General features: G+C 55.5%; 2 protein-coding genes across 13 annotated transcripts in view; one reads left to right on the top strand and one right to left on the bottom strand.

The window, feature by feature from the left end:
* The first annotated feature begins 11 nt into the window (after positions 1-11).
* Positions 12-12,462, top strand: DNLZ (DNL-type zinc finger). Of its 5 annotated transcripts, XR_010467164.1 has the most exons (7): positions 19-273; positions 666-805; positions 3,771-3,919; positions 4,303-4,493; positions 4,569-4,644; positions 4,905-5,011; positions 6,862-7,013. XR_010467164.1 is itself a non-coding variant. In XM_065035633.1 (6 exons), the coding sequence occupies exons 1-6, from the start codon at positions 88-90 to the stop codon at positions 12,324-12,326; spliced, it is 807 nt and encodes a 268-aa protein (XP_064891705.1). In that variant the 5' UTR covers positions 12-87; the 3' UTR covers positions 12,327-12,462. The 5 variants fall into 5 exon arrangements, 3 of the variants coding, with proteins under 3 accessions (XP_064891705.1, XP_064891706.1, XP_064891707.1); XM_065035633.1 differs by lacking the exons at positions 4,569-4,644; positions 6,862-7,013 and adding an exon at positions 12,319-12,462 and having other exon boundaries at positions 12-273; positions 4,303-4,519; XM_065035634.1 differs by lacking the exon at positions 4,569-4,644 and having other exon boundaries at positions 15-273; positions 4,303-4,519.
* The window catches only part of GPSM1 (G protein signaling modulator 1), a 58,028-nt gene continuing 50,340 nt past the window's right edge, over positions 5,468-13,155 (bottom strand). For 6 of the 8 annotated variants that reach the window (XM_065035607.1, XM_021280017.2, XM_065035608.1 and 3 more), the window contains 3 exons: positions 9,531-9,690; positions 7,882-8,090; positions 5,468-7,528 (listed from right to left, as the gene is read on the bottom strand). In XM_065035607.1, the coding sequence (XP_064891679.1) occupies positions 7,340-7,528; positions 7,882-8,090; positions 9,531-9,690 (558 nt within the window). In that variant the 3' untranslated portion in view covers positions 5,468-7,339. Of the gene's footprint in view, positions 7,529-7,881; positions 8,091-9,530; positions 9,691-10,059; positions 10,080-11,697; positions 11,717-13,155 lie in introns of those variants that run through there. The other 2 variants (XM_065035611.1, XM_065035612.1) reach the window with 2 other exon arrangements.

The raw sequence follows: 13,155 nt of genomic DNA, 5'->3' as shown, positions 1-13,155 counted from the left end.
TCACCTAACACGGCCGGCGCCCGCACCTAACATGGCTGCCGCCGCCTCAGTGCCCGCTCCCTCCGTGCGCCTGCGCCATGCAGCGCCATGCAGCGCGCTGCGCGGGCCGTGGCCGCGGCGCTGCTCCGGGCCGCTCCGCCATGGCGGCCCCGCCGCCCCCCGCCGCCGCTCCGCACGGCCCCGCTCCGCACGGCCCCGCTCCGCACGGCCTGCAGCGCCGCCGCCCCGGGGCAGCCGCGGCCCGCGCACTATCGCCTGGTGTACACCTGTAAGGTGAGCGGGGCCGGCGCGGGAGGGCGGGCGCTGAGGTGAACGGGTCCTCCCGCGGAACAGGCCCCGGTCTGGGCTCAGAGTCAGTCACAGGATGGTTGGGGTTGGGAGGGACCTCTGGAGTTCATCTTCTCCGACCCAGAATCTTCTCATGGGACACGCCAGGAGCACTAAAACTCTGTGAGCGCTGTAGTTGAGGCGAGAAAGCTCATACGCTTGTGTCCGGCCCGTGGAGCGCGTTGGTACAAACTACACGGCATCGCAGCACAACTGAGCTGCCTTGAAACGCTTAGAGGTGAGGGAGGGGGAAATAAACCTTTTAATCAGGTAAATAAAATACTTTTCTCTTAAAGGCCCAGAAGCTGCGGTTATAAATCATGACGTTTGTTTGGCAGGTCTGCCAGACCCGCTCGGCCAAGACCATTTCCAAGCTGGCGTACCACAGCGGCGTGGTGATCGTCACCTGTCCGGGCTGCGGGAACCACCACGTCATCGCCGACAACCTGGGCTGGTTCTCCGACCTGCAGGGGAAGCGGTGAGTGAGCCCAGAACATCCGCTCTGCCAGGGACCTAATGAAATTTAACAAGGGCAAGTGTAGAGTCCTGCATCTGGGCAGGAACAACCCCAGGTTCCAGTATAAGTTGGGGAATAACCTATTAGAGAGCAGCGTAGGGGAAAGGGACCTGGGGGTCCTGGGGACAGCAGGATGACCATGAGCCAGCACTGGGCCCTTGTGGCCAGGAAGTCAATGGTACCTGGGGTGGGTTAGAAGGGGGTGGTCAGTAGGTCAGAGAGGTTCTCCTGCCCCTCTGCTCTGCCCTGGGGAGACCACACCTGGAATATTGTGTCCAGTTGTGGCCCCTCAGTTCCAGCAGGACAGGGAACTGCTGGAGAGAGTCCAGCGCAGCCACCAAGATGCTGGAGGGAGTGGAGCATCTCCCGTGTGAGGAAAGGCTGAGGGAGCTGGGTCTCTTTAGTTTGGAGAAGAGGAGACTAAGGGGGGACCTCATTAATGTTTGTAAATATATAAAGGGTGAGTGCCATGAGGATGGAGCCAGGCTCTTCTCGGGGGCAACCAATGATAGGACAAGGGGCAATAGGATCAAGCTGGAACACAAGAGGTTCCGCTTAAATTTGAGAAGAAACTTCTTCTCAGTGAGGGTGGCAGAGCCTGGCCCAGGCTGCCCAGGGGGGTTGTGGAGTCTCCTTCTGTGCAGACATTCCAACCCGCCTGGACATGTTCCTGTGTAACCTCACCTGGGCGTTCCTGCTCCATGGGGGGATTGCACTGGATGAGCTTTTGAGGTCCCTTCCAATCCCAAACATACTGTGATACTGTGATACTGTGACCGGCTGCCGCGTCGCCGCCGGGTCCTCTTCGCTGCTGTGTCACTTCTGTGGCGCTTTTAGAATGCGGTTCAGAGAAAACCAGATATTTTAGTGGATATAATTCTCTGCTTCGTCTGGATTCTTAAAGCACACAAGCCGAGTTTATAATCTGTAGTTTGACAGCTGCTGCCTGGCGTTCAAATAAACGGTGTAAAGCAGCAGCTGTGTGTGATACACACCATCCTTGGTGGTGCCTGCAGGTGAATTACTGCGTGTGGGTCCTTCTGTTCCCCCTCGGGTTTATTAAATGACTGCAAGGTGTCCCTGGCTGTTTTAAATGTCAGGACCCACGTGCTGCTGCGTTTCAATGATTTCTAGCTCCCTTAGATACCTTTAAATATCTCCGTTTATCCATAATTGTGCAGTCATTGATCCTAATGGATCAAAATAGTCCCAGAAGGTTTGGGTGGTTTTATCTGCTTCCCGAATGCTTTATGGAGAAATAACCGCGGTAACGCTCGTGCGTGGTTCACTGTGGATTTAAGCCTGAGAGCAAAGCGTGGAAGAGCGAGTCTGCGCTCGACTCTTGGCTCCGGCCTTTGCTGCGGGGTCACTGTTGGTTTTCACATCGCTGTTCAGGAATATCGAGGAGATCCTGGCAGCCAAAGGGGAGAAGGTGAGACGCGTGGCTGGCGCGGAAGCCTTGGAACTGCTGCTGGAAAGCTCGGCTGATACCGGGTCTCCAGGTGAGCCCCCCGAGGGAGAAAGCGGGGAATCCCCCCCCGAGACTGGCGGCAAGGGACAGAGCTGACCAACGGGATGGCTGTCGTTCTGCTGGTGGCCAGAGAGACTCTTAAACCTTTACTATTTCCTGATTTCAACGGTCTGTGTTTAAAATAAATTCGGGCACTGGTCTTTCTCTGTTGTGTGTCTTTGTCTCGTGGAGTTTTGCCTTTGATCGAGCTGATGTTTTTAGAGGTGTAGATATTTTTCTGGGTGCTTGTTTTGCTGATTGTCTGTCGAGCGTCGGTGCTTTGGTGGTGTCTGGAGCGCTGGTTTGTGCGCTAGTTTGTCAGTAAAATCCCTCACAGCCTCATTGTCTCTGGGCTGAACAAACCCAGTTCTTCAGCCAAACGTGTCCAGGTTCTCGTGGTTCTTAATCAGCCCAGTATTCACTGAGGCCATTGCATGCATTAATGAGTGTTTTAATGAGTTTACTTCATTCACCTGAAGCGCTCTGGGTGCTTTTATACGTGTTGCATTACAAGCACGGATCAGAGTGACAGGAAAGAATCACGTTTTCCTCTTGCTATGAAATTTCAGAGCGATGAAGCAGCATTGGACTGAAGTTGGACCAAGGGTTGGACTTGATGATCTCTGAGGTCTTTTCCAACCCAGCTGATTCTGTGATTCTGTGATGGAGGGGCAGGATCTTCACTGGCTTGCGTGTTCATCTCCTGGTGAGGTGACAGGCTGCTGGAGTGACCCACGTGTTCACCAAGCAGCAGGATCTTGCACACATCGCCGTGTGCTCGCCCTGTTGGGAGCTGCTGGCCCCGTTAGCACTGCTGCAAGAGCGGGTCTTTTATTACATTTTGCCTGAAAATCAGCATTCTGCTTCCTTTGTGCTCGTGCCTTTGGGATGGCACAGAGCAGCTGTTGCAGGATCTGTGTTGCCTTGGAAACAATTTACAACCTGAGGTTTGGGGTCTTTTTTTTATCCTGTTCTTACCTTTCTCACCTGTTATTCACCCCACTACAGAGAGGTGGTGCTCATTTTTGCTGCGTTATGGTAAAAGCTATAGCAAAGTTTGTCTGTGCTGGCTGTTAGTGGATTTTTTAGTGGTTTTTAGTGGTTTTTCAGCGCGGTGTCCCCTGGCACTGGGTGCTGTGAGGTCCCCAGGGACGTGGGGTAATGCCAGGGCTGGGGTAGCACTGCAAGAAATCGGTGCTTCTCATGACAAACCATTCTGGGGCTGTCAGCTGGGAAGGCGCTGCAGTTACGTGAGGGAATTTGCACGTCACACCGAAGGTTGTGTTGCTAATAGATTGCAGGTAAAACAGGAATTTTGTGCTGCCTTTTGAAGTGGATTTTTCTGAAAAAACGGTGTGTCACGGGGGGGTGCCCGTTGTTGAAACGGGGCAGAGGTGAGCGCGCTTTGTCTAGCAGGAGCCCGGCAGACCTTGCTTTAGCCAGAGACGAGGGACCGGGAAGAGGAGACCCAGCTTTTCTCCTGAACCGGAGGTTTGTCAGGATGGGGAAGAAGTGCGGTGAAGTCCTGGAGCAGGGGACAGCGACGGGAGGTGCAGCCGACCAGGGTGAGTCTTTGTGGGATGGGGCGGGGGACAAAGCCGCATTCGCAGGGCGGGCAGCAAACGTAAAGCTGTGTTCACATTCCTTGAAGCATTTCACTGCGGCTGTTAAGGGCTGGATCCTCTTCCTGGTTCCTGCCCATAAAGGCTTTTCTGCAAAATGGCAAATACTTTGCCTCTTGTTTTCTGCCTCTTTGAGCAAATCCTCCTTTTGTAGTGCGGCTGAATTCCTGAGTTAATGTGGCCGGTTGGGGGTTACTGGTGGTCTGGCCCGTGTTCAGTGGGACGGTGGTGTTTGGGAACGGGGGCGAGAGGGGAACCCTGTGGGGAAGAACCAAACAAAAGGGAGGCTGGGGCACTATCCTGTCTTTCTGCTGTTTGTTTTTCAGGGGTCCTGCACTGGGGCAGCACCCTGTGCTGCAGTAACTCGCAGGTTACAGCTGCTACAGCAGCGTTCTGCCATCCAGGGCTGAACAGCGAGTCCTGGCGATCTCGCGTCCCTCTGGTGGGTGTCAGCACCAGAGAGCACATCCCTCTGGCCAGGATTGGCACTGGAACGGCCTCGTGTCTGCTGCCGCGGGTACGGCAGAGCAGCGACCATTGCGGGTCAGTTGCAGCCATTGCCTCCTGCTCACAGAGCCTTTCTGTTTTGTAGGTGCTCTGGGAGAGGGAACATGACTGGAGAGCCTGTGCTCCCTTCCCCAGCTGCTGAGGACAGCGAGAGCTCACAGGTTGGGCCACATCGCTCACTCAGATGTATTTTACCTGTTCCTGGGAGCCCAAGCTGCTCCCCTTTGTGTACTGGGGGGCTGGTTCTGTCTGCATGTCACACAGAGACTTCCAGCACAGAGCTGATTGTGTCCAGGCACCCAGAGGCATGAGAGGGCCTGATGAGAATGAACTGGTGGCTCTTCATTAATCTTTGATTGGGGCCGGCACAAGCCAGCCAGGCGTGGGAAGACCAGCTGTGACTTGGCTTTATCCTTCACAGGGTTCAGGATCCAAACTCTGCTGCTCTCAGACCCACTTGCTGGCAAAGCCTAAGGGCCTGCCCACCCCTGCTGTGCCGGACCGAACTCACGCTGCCGCCGCTGCTTTGTGAGTATCTGAACTAAGGGCTGATTCAGGGCTTTGCGCAGCACTTGCTGCCCTTTCCCTCTTGTCGCTGCCGCCGGGGAAACAAGACACGTCTTGTGGGGAAGGCGCCGAGAAGGCGCCAGCACAGGGCTGAGCCAGAGCCCAAGGCACGGCCTGAAAGGAAAAACTCGGCCATGTTCTGAGAGGAGGGCTCAAGCTGGCAGAAAAGCCAGGCTTTTCTCTGTAAGCGGGGCTGCTTGTCTGCCCTGCCGTCCTGGTAACTTGGGCCGTTGCTCAGGGTTTTGTGTCCATCCACAGCCACACAGTCAGACAGATGTTGGGATTTAAGGCAGCGGAGCTGTGTGTTCTTAATGCAAAGGGATGTGTAGGTGGGCGCACATGTGCCGTTTGCTGCAGGAGACCACCAGCCACCCCGACATTGGCTCTGCTGGCTGGCCAAGAAATAACGCAAATGGATTTTTGTCACTGAAGCTTAGACACAAATATTTATTAAGCACAAACCCCACCCCCCGTTCCCCTTGAGCTGTATTCATTTCTAATATATTAATTCATTTGGCAGATTATTTTTTTTTAGAAAAAAAAGTACCTGTGGGTTGGAAATTTCCCCCATTAAAATGACATTAGCAAAAGCACATGTAAAAAATAAATAAGCTCATACATTCAAGTATATGGCAAATAATTAACATCTCTGAAAGCTTAACGGTCAGATTCCAGTTCACCACCTGGCTGAAAGCTGCACAGGCCGGAGCCTGCGGCTGGTCAAGTCATCTTCATCTTCAATGTTTTCTCCTGTCCTGGGTAGGAGGCCGAGCTGTCCGTGAGCGCTCCCGGGGCAGGGGCCGCAGCCACCGCTCCGCATGGTCAGTGCAGGCAGGTTCAGTGCCCGACGAGCAGCATCACTGGTCTACAAATCTTACTGCTGGTTGGAAACGTTTCCATCAAATGCATTTCAAATAGAAAGTGCTGTTTTGTTCTCTATAGGAACACATCTGCTTTGGCAGAACTCGTCACTGGAGTTTCTGAAGTCCAAGATAAGACTGTCTGGTCAAGCAAAGAAAAAATACTCCACCTCCTTGAAGTTAAATCCACGCTCCCCTCCTCTCGGGGTTTGCTTTTCCAGCTGTTCCAAAAGGGGAAGGAATTAGAGTAAATGTAGACCCTTGTGTGGGGGTGGAACTGCCTTCCCAGCCCATAACCCAGTCTGGAACTCTCATGAGGCTCCATTTATTGGAGACAGATCAGGCAAAATGGGAGCACCTGGCCAAGAGCAGCTCTGCAGGGACACGGAGCTCAGCACTGGTTTGGGGAGAGCCAAGGGAGGGCAGGGTTCATATCCTGCCTGCTGTCGGACACAAAGGGAGGAGAGGATGCTTCTGTTTGCCCCCTGATTTTGCGGGCTCCAAGCCTGGCGTTGCAGAACGCGGGCTCTGCCTCGGGCGCACTCACCTGCACGCAGGACAGTCCTGCACGACACTTCTGGCTCAGCGGCACCAGAAGTGACGAGTCGCCCACGTTTGCCTGGTGCTGAGCAGACGGGCAGGGACTCCCGGCCCCGGGCTGCACAGCTGGCGGCTGCTCTTCAGGGTTTGGCCCAAGCCCAAGCTGGGCTTTGCTGCGCTGCTGTTCTCTAGAGGTAGCAAATCCCACTAAAGCTCAGCTCAGCAAGCCTTTGCTCCAGCACGGGAGGTGCCAGACCTGCAGCTGGGGACACGAGGGGCTGTCACAGGGCTCGCAGCAGAGTCCCCAGCAAACCTAAAATAAACCTGAAGGTGCGTGGGACTGTGACTGCAGCTGGGTGAGGTTTAAAAGGGCCAGTGTAGCCTCTGACTTGGGCTCATTTCCTCCTGTAGAAAGAAGAAAGTTGAGCAAGACATTCCAGGCAAGGATCCAGAGCAGTTTGTGTCACCTCGAGATGCAGGCAAGACTTCCACGTGGAAAAGGTGCTCTTCCCTTTCCCCCTTAAATCAAAAATGTTGTGGAAATAAAAGGCTGGAGTTAAGTACCCGCTCTGGGCTCCTCCTTTGGCTGACAGCACAAGTTCCTGGATTTTTAGGTAGTAAGCAAAGGGGCTGCCCAAGTCGTCTTCCCTCGTGCTGTGCCCACTGTTACAGTGGCCGTGAGTCCTGAAAAACCCCCTTGTTTAAAAACCGTCCCCCATCCGATGGGTCTTCCTGTCGCGCTGCCCCCGCAGAGCAGCCCGGCGCAACGCGGCGAGGTGCAGCTCCTGAGAAGTGAGGGAGCGCTCGGCTTTGAAACCGCCTACCCTTTTAAAAACTTTGTAAGACCAAAATGAAATCAAAAGAACCCCCCCAAGCCAAACCCCGGTTCTTAGCTGGAACCGGACCTCTGCTGCTCCTCTGCTGCCTCCTCCTGGGCTGAGGCCAAATCCACCCGCTGCTCGTCCATGCGCTTGGCCTGGACGCGCTGGATGAGGCTGAAGAAATCTTCATCGGGCATCGTGGGGCCGCGGGGAATGGAGTCGGGTGGTGCGCAGCGCTGGTCGTCTATCCTGGAGGACTGCACGGGGAGAACAGGCGTTAGGGTACCGATAAAACAGTTCTGTCGTAAAGCTAAAAGGCTGTGGGCAGCGCCCAAGGGTGCACATTCCTGGCAGGGGGGTGGGCATCACTTGGATGGTGGGTTCTTCAGCTGCTCTCATTCGCAGAGCGGTGACGACACCCAGCCCTCAGTACAGGGTTAAAAGAGGATATGGAGGCAAAGGCAGCACCGGGGTGCCCAGGGCTTGTGGGAGCAGCTGCTGGGCACAGCCCCTCCCCGCAGGGCAGCTGGGATCAGGGGGTGGCATTGGCAAGTTGGGGAGAAACCAGGGTCCCCCCCTCCAGCTCGGCAGCCCGTCAGCCCTGCAGTACCTGACACTTCATGAGCATGTTGAAGAACTCGTCGCCGGGCTCCTGGGCGTCCCCCTCCACGCGCAGGTGCCCCAGGTTGTTGTGCGTGATCCGCAGGCCGGGCAGGTTGCCCACGTTGGCGCGTTGGTCATCCAGCCGCCTGCTCTGGGAGCTGGCGATGAGATCGAAGAACTCCTCGGTCTGCGGAGATGCCATCAGGGAGGACTGGGCTGCGGGAGCAGGAGCACACAGCGCGCTCAGCTCTGCGGATGCCGCGTGGCCGGGCAGCGCTCAGGGCTAAGAGCCTCTTGGCTCCTGGCAGCGAACGCTCCCGGACAACAGACACTGCGCCCAGGACAAGGACAAGCAAAAGAAAACTATAAGAAACCCGACTCCGCTGGTGTTACTGTCCCAGGGAGACAGAGCACTTGAGCAGAAGGTGTCCCAAGCCTCCTAACACAACGTGCTCGTTGTAGAGCCCCTGCTCCTGGAGGTGCAGAAATACATCAAAATCTCCGCACTGATGTGAACACAAGTTTCTTCCCCTTCAGCTCCCAAAGACACCTTGAAAATAACATGTCTGAAAGGCTCAGAGACCAAATAGAGCTGAACAGAACGTGTGCCTACTTGTACATTCTTTATAAAGCTTCCTATTTTAAACTCAGTCCCCTAAATTACACAGCTGTTACAGTCAAATGCACTTCTGTATCAGAAAGGAGTGTCTTGAAAAGGCGATGCTGGTTCCCACCCTATTCTGAGAAGATAAAACCCCGTCCCCAGCCAGCCTGCCCTGCCGCAGCGGACCCGCTTCCCCGAGCAGCCTCGGCCTGTGGCTCCTGTCAGGGGTCTCCACTTTGCACTCCCCATTCCTTTGCAAACCACTAAACCATCCCTTCAAATGAAGTGTTTTTTCAGCCCTTTGTGATGGTGCTTAAGCACGCAAGCGTGACCTGCGCATTTTAGTGCTTTTCTCCAGCTTGGTTTAAACAAAGAACCTCAACACCACATCATAAAAAAAAAGACATGAAACCGAAGCGCAAACACAGACCCGACCTGGCTTTCCTGTCCCATCTATTTGTCAGGACGCTTCCTCAATTTATCCCTGTTCTTCCTGCGGGCGAGCTGTCTGCCTTCTGCAGCTTCCTATTGTTTACCCATCCTGCTGGCTCCTCTTACACAGCACCTATCACCACAGCATCCAAGAATGCTACAAAATCCAGAAGTTTTTCCTCCATGGCAACGCAATGAGGAAAACTGGTGACACTTTAATGTGCCTGTGGAAGCCCGTCCCAGCGCTCTGCCTGCCCCAGCTCCCCAGCAAACATCAGCATCTTCCTCCTGGACACGCTGGCAGAGGCAAAACCCCTCCTGCCAACCTCACAGTTCAGCAGGCCAGGCCTAAAGATCCATACTAAAAAAATCCAAGTACATTCTGCATTTCTCTTGCTAGTTTACTCTCCAAGCCTTAGTTCACATTCCCCAGCCTTTCCCTCAGCAACCGTTAACATACGAATGTTTCTTCCCTCCTTAAGTAATGACTCAGATTGCCAAAGAACCGCTCAGATTGGGGAGCCCAGGCTTGGGGAAAACATCACAAGATTCATAGTAAAAACACAGCAGCCAGCCAGGCCATGGGAGCAGCAGGGACAGACGGACACATCGGTACTTACAGATCCGCTCCTCCAGGGCAGGCACCGGGGTGGCAGCCGCCTCTGCAGCCTCTGACGGGCATTCTTCCAACGGGCAGCGCTGATCATCCATCCGGTTGCTCTGGAACTTGCTCAACAGGTCAAAGAAGCATTCCTCATCCGAAGGGGTCCGGTTGATCTTCTGGAAAGACAGGGAAATACAGAAGAGGGTCAGAATGCCCCAAACAGCTCCCCGTGTCCAATCGCTCTGTCTGGCGTGGTCTGGGCAACGCGTCGTGCCCTCTCCTGCTCCGTTCAGGGCAGGCACAGCTCCCTCTGTGCTCCCGGCTCTGGCAAGACAACAAGGGAGAGGTTATTTCACCCTCGGTGACAATCAAACTCCATCCTAGAGGAGGCCACAGGCATCATGAAGCATCAAGACCCCTGCGTGGGAGCGGGATGTGCTGCTGTGTCCTCAGCACACCACTCGGAACAGTCACCGAGCTGCAAATGACACAAAATTACAGTTTTTCAGGAAAACAACTCTTTCACGAGAGCCTCAAATAAGCACCTTGCTCTAGACAGTGATATATTTAAGTCGTGCTGCAGAAGGGTTCGCGCTGAAGGCAGCTTTCAGAGTCCAGGGGCTGCGCATCCCGCGCTGGAAAATGAACCCAGAGTCCTGCTCTGGAGAACAGATCTTTCCAAGGAGCCACTCGGAACGGGATATACGATTCAACAGCAGTAAGAGGGGCATCTGCCAGGCGCAGGAAGGGTCCAAGAGTCCCTGCGTGCTGAGCTGGTCCCACCAGATGCTGGAAAAAATACCACAAGAGAAACCAACCAAAAACTCCCCCAGTCTGCCTGTGCTGAGCTATTTTCCAGCAAGGGGTGAGGAAGGGGCACTGGGGGAGCAGCACACCCCCCGGACAGCCAGGAATCATCAACATCCTCATCAACAGCAGAGGTGGCATCTCCGTGGCTGTTCGTGAAGTGAAGCCCGTCCCAGGCAGGCGGGAACCGTCCCTCTCCTACATGTTCAGTGCCGCTCTGCACGGGACAGACGGACACAAAGCCCTTCCAGGCTGGGGGACGCCTCGTGCTGACAGGGTTAAAGCCACAAGTTGGATTCAATAAATGAAGGGAAACAATTTTCCCGTGTGCTAAGTGAAGCAGATGAGATGCACTCAGCTTCTATTTAGGGCAGTGTCAAAATTAGCAGCGGGCAGAGAGGAACATTAGCAATGTGGGAGCTGAGCATGGAAGGGAAAAACCCCTCTCGTCTCCTTCCATGTGCCAGCCCACTAATGAAACAGCGGCTCAGACAGACCCTTTGAACCACCAACAGTTGCACCTTGCAAATCAAAGCCTGCTCGGGCTGGAGCGGAGGATGAACTCCATCTATCACTGCTCTGCTGTGTTGGCTTGTGTGACCCAAATTTCAGGCTGGAGAAGGAAGCAAGGAGCTCATTCACACCAAACATCCCTCGGCTTCCCCGCAAACGCACGGAGTCAATGGGAGCAGCCGCAGACCCTCCCAAGTTTTGCCTGGGCAGGAGCAGCGGGCAGAACCCCAGCAGGGCCCGGGTTCCCGGGGCGCACCCTGCCAGGGACGCTGCGCTTTCCTGTGTCAGGATCCCTGCTCAAAACACGCCCAGGAGAGGAGAGGAAAGAGAAGAGAGGGGAGAGGGGAGAGGAGAGAGGATGCTCTGAACCAGTACAAAGAGCAGCTGGTGCCTGCAAAGTGTGGGACGGGGCTGGTACTTCCCGGTACGGTGGCACTGGTGTTGGGATGTTGGGTGCCGTGGGGCCCGCAGCAGCACCCGCTGACACCAGCTCCCTCCAGCGCTGCCCCCGGCCTGCACCTCTCTAATTTAAATGCCCAGATATGACAAGATGCAGAGCTCTTGGATCCCTCTGCTCACAGTCTGCTCCTGGCCTGAGGACCGAGCTGCGAGGGCAGATGGACGCACAGGCACAGCCCGGGGCTCACCGTCTGCTACCGAGCTCTGTGTGCCCAGCGCTTGGCATGTGCAGGACGGTCAGGAGGCTTCCTGAGAGCCAGGGCATCCCCTAACGGCACCGAGCAACAGTCCCACAACAGCACACACACACAACCACCGGTCACCACGGGCCCAAGACATCCCTCTGGTTTGCTGCGCAAAGGGCCAAACCTTGTTCCGCTGTCAGATCAGCTTCTCTCACAAACCTGCCTTTGGTTCCCTTTGCTCCTCCTGGCTCAAGTTCTCCCAGACCTGCCCCGATGCAGCAAGGAGCTGTCAAGCTCACAGATCACTCGCTGAGGTTTTGTCCAGCCCTCCAAGGGGCTGGTGCTGCCCAACCTGCGCGCAGGACCCGCTGCCCAGCGGCAGATGGACCCGGCAGCTCCGGCACAGCGGATCTGGCTCAGGAGCTGCTGCTCCAGGTGATCTGGCTCTGGGGTGTGTGGCGGGTCAGGGACGAGGTGAGGATGGCAGCAGGAGTTTTCACCATTACTCCCTCAGAGAGCACTGCATTTAAATGTGTCCACGATTCCTCCTCCCCATCTTATTTCAGGGTGGAGACAATGTGGAGATGAAGTGACTTGGCCAAGTCCCTCAGTGACGCAGTGGCAGAGCTGGGACACGACCCAGCGATCGGTCCCCAGGGCCGAGCTCTCAACTGCAGACAGTTCTTGGAAAAACTGTGCCCCTTGTTCTAGCAGGTGCTTATCTGCCCAGGGCCTGGCAGATTTTCATTCCATCACATCTGTGTCCACGTGCTATGCCTTATCTGTCTCTCCCTCTCTAAACCAGACACATCACAACTGCTCACCTCTTCTCTTTTGCAGGCAGATGACCTCAAAATCCCCAGGCAAAGCTGGGGTGGTGCTGGTGACAGTGCTGGAGCACTTCATCCCCGGCTGCGTGTGTCCCGCCAGTCCCCACACGCGGCTTCGCTTTATCCCCACATCACCCCAGTACCTCACCCCGCAGCAACATTCCATGGGGGCCAGCACCCCAAACCCCCTCCCCGCACAGGGACACCTGAACTAACATCCCCACCTCATGGCTTCACCTGGGGAAAAGCATCGGAGGGAAGGTTTGCAGAGAAAGGGGCTGGAGGAGAGGAGAGGAGTGGAAGCAAAGCCCCAGCCAAAAGCCGCAGCCTGTTTTACCAGGAGCTGAAATGTCTGGAGCATCATCTCTGCGCTGGGGAGCGGGGCTCTCCCGGTCCCTGGCCACCAGCACCTCGGCTGGAGTCTCCGCTCCTTGACAAGACTCTTTAGAGCCAGAGGAGCTGTTAAACTCGCCCGGCCTTTGCTGAGGACGGCACTTCCCTTCCAGTGCCAGCCCCTCAGCACCCCCAAAAAGACAGGGCTGGCCACAGACACCCCGACCGGCCCCGCCAGCGCGGAACCACCAGCCGCCCTCGCCAGCTCTGCTCCGAGACACCGGCACACACCCGAGCAGGCTGTGTGCTGCTTGCATCTATTTCCCACAAAGTTGCAAAAATATTAATAATAAAAAGTTCAAACTGAAGCCACCTACAAAGTTTAAATAAACAAGCACACACAGGCAATACCCAACCCCTGGCCCGAGTAAATCTCTCTTCTGTATCTCCGCATCCACCTCCTTCTCCTACCCCTGATGTAGCCTCTCATTTCAGAGGACAGAAGGGAAGCACA

Source organism: Columba livia, chromosome 19 (assembly GCF_036013475.1).
Source record: "Columba livia isolate bColLiv1 breed racing homer chromosome 19, bColLiv1.pat.W.v2, whole genome shotgun sequence".
NCBI lineage: Eukaryota > Metazoa > Chordata > Aves > Columbiformes > Columbidae > Columba > Columba livia.
Note: the sequence above shows the minus strand (reverse complement) of the source record. Positions and strands in the feature narration are given on the sequence as shown.

Excerpts from the sequence above, each read along its gene's own strand:
- DNLZ (XM_065035633.1), top strand. The coding sequence starts at position 88 with ATGCAGCGCGCTGCGCGGGCCGTGGCCGCGGCGCTGCTCCGGGCCGCT. Across the intron at positions 274-665 it reads GCCTGGTGTACACCTGTAAG|GTCTGCCAGACCCGCTCGGC; the intron begins GTGAGCGGGGCC and ends TTTGTTTGGCAG. Across the intron at positions 806-3,770 it reads TCCGACCTGCAGGGGAAGCG|GAGCCCGGCAGACCTTGCTT; the intron begins GTGAGTGAGCCC and ends TTTGTCTAGCAG.